Consider the following 9,245-nt stretch of genomic DNA (forward strand, 5'->3'; position numbering starts at 1 on the left):
GACTTCAATAATTCATTCGCCAAAGATTTCAATAATCCATTCGTCACCTCGATTACTGGAAAAGAAGAATCACTGAACAGGGGCGAGATTGCTTTTTAACCAAGAATGTAAATCGATTAAAAGTGTTAGATCCATACAGACACTCATTCCGGAGGGACATATGAGTGTATAATCCGGACAAGTGTGTGTTGGCGATAGAATTTCCTCCCACACATGCTGAAAGTTGCATTAGCTGAGGACATACACGGAACACCCCGGTAGCGGTTCATCATTTGCATCTTTTGGTATCCGTGGTAGTCGTATGACACCCCGATTTACTCGTGCGGTCGTTAGAATGTTTGCCCTGCACCAAAAATTGCTAAAAGCTTTAAATCAGTCTTTTTGGCGTCGCAATTTAAGCTTCAAAAACAACGCCTAGTTCGTAACTGTCGTGGTCGATAACACGGGTCAAAGAATTCAATAAGTTGAATTTTAAATTAAATTTTGAACTGAAAATATACAAAAATTAGCTTGTATTTATAGTGGTTATCTATGCGAAAATATACAGAGAAAATTTAGATTAGCTAAAAATATTTTACATGATTGGCATGTGAATAGATCTTAACTCCGAATCCCGGAGGTGATTTTCTATTTTCATCAACATTTCATGAGAATCATATATGGCTTGCGTACAATCGAGTTCATTAGTTGGAGGTCGGTGGATATTAAAATCAGGTTTCTGTTGGTGGGAGAATTTGCTTCTGACATATGATTGATAGGTCAATAAGATAATGATAGCGCCAAAACAAAATTAGAAATGAGTTTAGTTTTGTGGCCATTACTTATCGACACAGCAATAAAGTTCATCAGGTAAGTTCTTCTTTGAAACTTTAATAAAGAATAGTTCTAAGTTTCTTGATGTTTCTTTGAAACCATCACATCCTTCCTCCTTTTTTAAGCAAGTTTGTGGGTATAGGTTCTCCAAATCTGTCGGGTTGTTTTCTGTTTCTTGTTGATGTTCTGAGGTTTCGGGTTGTTGTTGCTCTGCAAATGATGCGGCTGCAGAAGCTTCATCTTGAAGTGAAGGTCCCACATCTGTACTCTGAAGTTGTTGTTTTGATTGAGATATGGTGTCCTCTACTGCTGGTTCAATTTTCACATTGTCCTCTTCTAGTCTCGCAATTTGGTTGTCACTCACTAGAATAGTCCGTGCTGAGTTTTCGGGCTGTATGAAAGATGTGTTCAAGCCCTTCCTGATGATGAAGGTAGCAGGAACTGTCTTTGTGTTTTCGTTGGCCTTGAATAGAATGGGTTCGCACAAATCGAAATCTGCTATTGCTGGTAGTCTCACTCTGCGTCCCAACAAGAGTTCAACTGGAGTTTTGCTCCTCGTCTTTGAAGTGTTGCGATGTGTCATCAGTGCCCTTTGCAGGAATGCTCCAAATGACACATTAGGGTTGGGACTCCACGCTTGAAGTGCCCGCTTCACTGTCTGAACTGCTCTTTCAGCTAGTCCATTAGCTCTTGGATTATAGACGGGTGATTCTATTTTCTTAATTCCCAGTGATTCACACCACTGTTTAAGGTCACCACTTACAAATTCAGGACCATTATCAGAAACTAAAGTTTTTGGTATTCCGAATCTTGCAAAGATTTGACTAAGATATATTTTAACTGTTTCTGATGTTCTATTTCCCGCGGGGAAGGCTTCTATCCAACCAGAACCCGCGTCAACAATTACTAAGATATTGCCTTGGTCCTTAACATAACCCCAGTCCATGTGAAGCCGTTCCCAAACGTCGGCTTCTGGCCACGTAGAGACCGTTTTTCCCAGGCTAGGCCTGTTGAATTGACAATTCTTACATTTACTAACAAAGTGTTGAACGTCTTGGGTAATGCCAGGCCACCATGTTATCATTCTGACTGATTCCTCAGTTGCATTCATTCCTGGATGTGTCTCATGCGCTTTTGACAAAACCAAGTGTCGAAGTTTGGGTGGAATGAAAGGAACAACACCTCTGAAGATGATTCCATTATGTGAAGTAAGTGCATCTTTCTGTTGTTCGAATCCTTTTTCCGCTTCTGAACATTGTTTCCAATTGCCGCTTTTGATTCGTTTCATTATGTCCTGGAAGAGTCTGTTTGTTCCAAGTTCAGTTTTGATTTCTGCTTGGGTCACCAAATCACTGTGGGCGAAGTAGATGTTATTGATTGCGAAGCACACTCGATCGTTGTCCGATTCGTCTTCCCCAAAATCCATTCTGCTCAAAGAATCTGCATGGGGTATCTGCTCTCCTGGTGTGTACCTCAACTCATAGTCGAAACCCATTAGAGCTTTTGCCCATCTTGTGATTCTCGCTGATGCTGTCTTCGGGATCTCCTCGTCTGGTGCAAAGAGATATTTGAGTGGCTTGTGGTCAGTCTGTAGGGTAAATCGTCTTCCAAGAAGAAATCGTTTTAGTCTTGTGACCACAAACACAATTGCCAGTGCTTTACGCTCTATGTTCGAGTGGTTTTGCTCCGCTGGAGTCAATTTTTTCGATGACTGCATGTCCTTCTTGCGAAAGAACCCCGGCAATGGCTTTTTCAGAGGCGTCAGTAGTAACTGTTGCTTCTTTTTATATACTATATGGCTGTACTAGTGGGTTGGCACATAATTCATTTTTTATGTCTTCAAAGGCTTTTTGTTGCATTTTGCCCCATGAGAAATCGCTATTTCTCATGTTATTTAAGGGTAGCATTTATGTTGCAAAATCAGGAATCGTTCTTCCGTAAAAATTAGCTGGCCCATTAAACGATTCAAGTTGTTTATTGTTAGTTGGTGCTTTTGCATTTTTATTTTTTCAACATGTTTGGGATCTGGTGCTATTCCCTCCTTTGAAATGGAGTATCCCAAAAAGCTGACGCTATCGACTGGTTTTGAGTTGGATTTTTTTCTCATTAATAGTAAAGTTTTTCTCACGTAGTTGACTGTTGACTGCAAGCATTCTCTTGTCGAACTGCTCCTTGGTAGTTCCATACACCAATACATCGTCTTGAAAGATCACAACACCTTTAATTCCTTTGAGTGTTGATTCGATGCAATTCTGGAAAATTGAAGAAGAGTTTTTCAATCCCTGAGGTAGTCGGCACATCTTGAACAGTCCCTGAGATGTGTTGATTGTGCATATATCTTTAGCTTCTTCGTCAAGTTCAATTTGATAGTAGGCATCTGAGAGATCAATTTTGCCAAAGTATGAGGCCCCATGTAGGTTGTAGAAGATCGTCTCCATGTCCGGTATTGGGTAGTCCTCATCCATGACCTTGCCATTGATGTGCACTTTCAAGTCCACGCAAAGTCTCAGTTCTCCACTCTTCTTTCTCTGCCACACCACTGGAGATGCATTAGTGACTCCTCCTGGCTGTACCGGTTCAAGAATGCCTTGTCTGATCATTTGTTCCGGTTCTCTGCGACCTTGTCTTGAAGAGGTAGAGGTATTTTTCTGACTTTGCAGAACATTGGCTGTGTTCCTGGTATCAACTTCACATGAGCTTTTGTAACCCTTCACAGCAGGTAGGTGCTCGGCTGTGATGTTGTTCACGCCGTACTTGGGTAGAAGGTCTCTACCAAGTAGTCCAAATTCTTTATCAGACTGCACAACTGCAAGTTGTTTTTGAGTGAGCCTGCTTCCGTTCCACTCAACGTCACAAGTAATAAATCCCAGAAGCGTTAATTGATGACCATCATAAGCTTCAAGATGTCTTATCTTACCATCCAACTGAGGTTTACCAAGCTCAGTCCATATTTTTGATGATATCACTGTGCTATCTGCACCTGTGTCTACCTGCATTTTTACTTTGCAGTTATTTATTGAGATATATTCCCATGTCACAGACATGCTAAAGATTTGTTCTTTAGTATAAAACATTCCCGTCTCCGATGTTGGAGATGCTTGCTCTGAAGAGACATTTTCTTCTTCGCAAAAGTTATTCTGTTTATTGTACTTACCTGAATTTGGTTGGGGTCTGCTTCTACACATTTTTGAGAAGTGTCCCACCTTTTCACAGGTGTTGCATTTTTTACTTAGCGCTGGACAGGGTCTACTAGAGTGTGGCTTACCTCCACACCTAGTGCACATGTTGTTGTTTTTATTAGCCGTAATTTTTTCATTTGGTTTTCGAAAGGTCTTTTTGAAGTTGAACCGAACTTCTTCTTTCACATTAAAGGGCTTATTACCTGATGAAGAACTTGCAAAAGCCATTGCTTGACTTCTGAACTGTAAGCTCTCGGTCATTTCAGTAACCGACATTGCTGGTTTTGCTTTAATGCCGTCTAGTAGTCTAAGTTTTGCTTCAGGGTCCCTCAAACCTGAGATAAACTTTGTTTTTACCAACTCCTCTTCGGGGTTGGCCGCTGTTTTCAGTTTTTCGAAGTCACAATAGCGTGCTTCTTCTCTAAGACGTGCTAGGAAGTCGTCATTTGACTCCCCTACACCTTGTATAGCGGACAGAAATTTAGCCCTTTCTGCCGTTACTACTCTCTCTTTAGGAGAAATATAGTTTTGAAACGCCAATCTGATGTCTTTATACGGAGTGTCTCTCAAATTCCTAGGACTCATTAGGCTACTAAGTTTAATAATTGCATCTTGCCCGCACATACTAAGGAAGAGATTGGTTACCTGTAGGTCCTGTACAGTACCGTCGTTGTTGACCGTGTCCTCTTTCTTCTCTGCGCGACATTTCTCCACAAAAGACATAATCCACGCAGTAGCTGATTCTGCATTCTGTAGATCCAAAACTTGTCTGTCTGTAGCTGGTCTAGACACCATTGTCGTGGTCGATAACACGGGTCAAAGAATTCAATAAGTTGAATTTTAAATTAAATTTTGAACTGAAAAAATACAAAAGTTAGCTTGTTTTTATAGTGGTTATCTATGCGAAAATATACAGAGAAAATTTAGATTAGCTAAAAATATTTTACATGATTGGCATGTGAATAGATCTTAACTCCGAATCCCGGAGGTGATTTTCTGTTTTCATCAACATTTCATGAGAATCATATATGGCTTGGGTACAATCGAGTTCATTAGTTGGAGGTCGGTGGATGTTAAAATCAGGTTTCTGTTGGTGGGAGAATTTGCTTCTGACATATGATTGATAGGTCAATAAGATAATGATAGCGCCAAAACAAAATTAGAATTGATTTTAGTTTTGTGGCCATTACTTATCGACACAGTAATAAAGTTCGTCAGGTAAGTTCTTCTTTCGTTCTTTGAAACTTTAATAAAGAAAACTTCCAAGTTTCTTGATTTTTCTTTGAAACCATCACAGTAACAAAAAATGAAGTTAAGGTCTATAATTTTAAAAAATGAAATTTTTTTCTCGCATGCGTTGTCAAGTGCTCTAAATATGCAACATTTGAACAATTTGAAAAAAGTATGAACCGCAATGTACAAGAAATGGCTTTCGTAGAACTATCGTATTACATCAATCACATTTATTCGGTATTAAAGACGGAATATTTTGCCAGAAACACAGCATATGAATAATAGAGGCTCCTGGTAGCGATCACAGAGCAAGTGGTTTAGTAATGCGACTAATTCAAACGATAAAAAGAAGAATCGCTTTTATGAAAAATAACTTTTTAAGAGATATTTTGTGAATTTTTGTGAATGTTACTTCGTACATTTCTTTGTATTACCTTCCTCCAAACCTTATTTGGCCAAAAACAGATGAAATTTTTGAGAACATCACATTCACGTGTCTGGATTGTCTATAACTAAAAAATAACGGTCACAAAAGTTGTAAATTTCTATTCTTTCAACCCTATTTTATTTGAGACGAAACAAAAATTTTGGGTTTTCCCTTTTGCGCCTTTGCTTCCTTTGGTTTTAATGAAATGATATTTTTGCTTGCCTCGTTTAGTTTCGCCGGGAAATCTGCAATATTTGATACACCATGAACTTGGGGCAGATTGTCGGTCAGAACTAATCTCAATTGAGTGAATAAGAGTGTAATATGCCAGATTTTTCCCGTGACCACATCAGAGTCACGTAACATATACGCATGGAGCAGGCACGCCGCAACCGGTTGCATGGATTTTTCTGGAAACTTAAATTGACTTTTTTACATTGAACCGATTCATTTTCCAGATACAATAAGTCAAAAGTCAGTGCAAACAAAATGTTAAAAAGGATTTTCTTAATTTTCATGTTCGCTGTTGCGATTGTTACTTTTTTCGTCGGTTATTGTCCCATCATATGTAGCCCCTACTTTTACCTCAGACTGAAGACCAATGAAGGCGTGAACAACCACTTTGGGGTTAATGAGCGGGATAAAAAGCGAGTCAACTTAGTTAACATGACAGAGATGTTGGAGCAGTGCGAGCCAATCATGTTTGGAGAATCCGTCGACGCAAATGGGGCATACAGAGCCCAGAAGGTGAAAGAGCACGCATTTGACTTTATGCCAACACCTGACCCTGTATTTGCGAATGGAAGCATATTCCCAAGGTCACTCTTCATCATGGCTCGCCTTATCATGGGCAACATGATGGGCAGCACTCACTATTATATAATTAGGATCTTTTCCGTTTGTGCCCCCCCCCCCCCAGTACGTTATGCTCCCCCCAGTGACAGAGCACGTGTCATTATGTAAAAATATTGCACGTGCGTCTGGGGGTTGCAAATAATATGCACCCACTAAGCTGGGGGGGGGGGGGGGGGGGGGCACAAACGGAAAAGATCCTATAATTATTTGGATCTTTTCGGTTTGTCCCCCCCCCCCCCCCCCAACTACGTTATGCACCCCTAGTTTAGAATCACAAGCGCCATTACATATTAAATCATTATGTAAAAATTTTGCACGTGCAAAAACGGAAAAGATCCATTGTTTTAGCCTTTAAGACAAAGTATATGTGAACATTAGATTTTTGTTCATACCCTATAGTCTGAAGATCGTCGATTTATGAAAAGAATTTTTCGACGGTATGAGAATTTGGCTCGAAGTAAAACTTTGTCCTTCAATTTGACCTGACCGAAAACTACCCTCCTGTACTTAGGCTGGACAGTAAAAAGAGTACTCGAAATAAACTAGACAGTAAATAATGATTTTATTAGTGTCCTCAACTATGTAATGAATCAATATTTACTCAGCCCCCCCCCCCCCCCGCCTCCCCGGAATCACTGTCTTTTCATTAAGTCGAGATCCACACCAGTGTATTTGTATATCGCAGATTGCTTACAGATCTAATTTGTTTCGAAGTGCTATGCCCGCTAAGCTGGTGGGGAGGGGGAGGGGGATAGAGCTATGTTTATTTAATTTAATAAAAACGGAATGGAAAAAGGAGAACCTTGATTGAAAGTTGTGAATCATTCTGGAGCCAGCGTCAGTATTTGTACAATTTGAGAGATCCTATTGGACAGGAGGAGGGCTTTCCTATTGCATACAGCATTCTAGTGTATCACAATTTCAACCAATTAGAACAGCTGCTGTCTGCCATCTATAGACCGCAGAACTACTATTGCTTCCACGTTGACCGCAAGTCACCCAAGTCATTTCATATTAAGGTGAGTTGCATGGTTTTTAGTTTCAACATTTTGCGCTCAAAATAGTCAAAATGAAAAACAAGATGGCAAGATGAATGAGAGGGGGGTATAACGAGGGGAGGGGGGAGGGGGGGGGGGGGGTTGCGGTAGTGGGTAGTGGGGGGAGGGGAAGGAAGGGGGAGTAGTACAATTCGAAAGATCTATCGGATGAGCCCAGTTCTTGAACCAAAAGCAATATTTAGGCATCGAAATACTTCATGTGGGTAATGTGCACTTCGCGGTCTTAGAACTTAGTTCTTTTACAGTAGCGAAATTGTATAAAAACAACCTCATAGATACATCTCCTTGATTTCAAAATTGCTACATTAAACGTTCTTCAAATTCAGTCTTCTATAAAAGACAATAAACTAACTAACTGCGAAGCGCAATCAACCTAAGTCAATAGAAGGGGGTTTAAAATTTGGATTACAGAAAGAAGTTACGAATTGCAGTCTACGTTATAAACTGATTGGTGCTCAGACTATAAGACTATAGAGTTTGTCTTGGTTTGGTTTATAATAAGATTGGTATGTAGAACGTCTGTAATAGCACAGCAAAGGAAAATGACGGAGGTCTTCTAATGAACTACCCATGCTGATTTGAATTCAGACACCATGTCCTCAAAAAAATTTCAACTAAAAAGTTGGTCTACTAATCAATTATTGCCTTGCATTACTCAAAAAGCAAAAAAAAAAATGAAGACATCACGCCTGTGAAAGTAAAGAAATTGAACGTTTAATTTATTTGAAAATTATGTTTTAAATAGTCCAAATTCCCTTTTGAAATCTAAATTTAATTTCATCTAAAGACAAAAGCATTACACAATAACTTGTTGAGCATAAATGAGTTAAAAAGACACCAAAAAAAATTTTTAATTGAAAGTTATTTTTTCAAAACAGAAACCATTATTGTACAACTTTGAGAAGAAAAGGAACAAATTTATTTGGCTACTTATTTTTTCAGAAACGCTTCCAGAAACTCAAGACTACATAGAAGTTTTTCTGACAAAAATTTACATAAAAGGGTCATTGATTCAAAAACTTTCAGACGTCAACAAAAATTTTGCTAAAGCTTGCTCAAATTGTTTTAAAAGTTTATGCTTGAGAAAATGAGAAGTGCGTGCAAAATAATACTATAATTAACCATAAATATAAATAAATATACGTTAGTTGGTCATGTACTCACATTTCTCCACACAGTTCTCATAGGAAAAAAATGCTATAACTGCTGGTTTCTGGGCACCAATTTTCAACTTCGGCTAAGATGCAAACATGCAACAAAAGTTTTGGCTGAGAAATAGCAAAAAATTGTAGCAAAATTGTAAAAAAACAGCCCAATAGATACATCTCCTTGATTTCAAAATTGCTACTTTAAACGTTCTATAAAAGACATTAAACTAACTTACTGCGAAGCGCAATCAACCTAAGTCAATAGAAGGGGGTTTAAAATTTGGATAACAAAAAGTAAGTCCGAACTGCAATCTAACTTATAAACTGATTGGTGCCCAGACTATAGAGTTTGTTTTGGTTTGGTTTATGATAGGATTGGTATGTAGAACGTCTGTAATAGCACAGCAATGGAAAATGACGGAGGCCTCGTAATGAACTACTCATGCTGATTTGAATTCAGACACGATGTCCTCAAAAAAATTCAACTAAAAATTGGTCTACTAATCAATTATTGCCTTGCATTACTCAAAAA

The 9,245-nt window shown here is 38.9% G+C and overlaps 1 protein-coding gene across 2 annotated transcripts in view; it reads left to right on the forward strand.

The window, feature by feature from the left end:
• The first annotated feature begins 6,120 nt into the window (after nucleotides 1-6,120).
• The window catches only part of LOC142340144 (beta-1,3-galactosyl-O-glycosyl-glycoprotein beta-1,6-N-acetylglucosaminyltransferase-like), a 33,918-nt gene continuing 30,793 nt past the window's right edge, over nucleotides 6,121-9,245 (forward strand). The window contains exons 1-2 of one of the 2 annotated variants that reach the window (XM_075390618.1): nucleotides 6,121-6,470; nucleotides 7,322-7,526. In XM_075390618.1, coding sequence (XP_075246733.1) covers nucleotides 6,142-6,470; nucleotides 7,322-7,526 — 534 coding nt within the window. In that variant the 5' untranslated portion in view covers nucleotides 6,121-6,141. Of the gene's footprint in view, nucleotides 6,471-6,806; nucleotides 6,945-7,303; nucleotides 7,527-9,245 lie in introns of those variants that run through there. The other variant, XM_075390619.1, reaches the window with a different exon arrangement.

Source organism: Convolutriloba macropyga, chromosome 5, assembly GCF_964194025.1.
Source record: "Convolutriloba macropyga chromosome 5, txConMacr16.3, whole genome shotgun sequence".
NCBI classification, from domain to species: Eukaryota; Metazoa; Xenacoelomorpha; order Acoela; family Convolutidae; genus Convolutriloba; species Convolutriloba macropyga.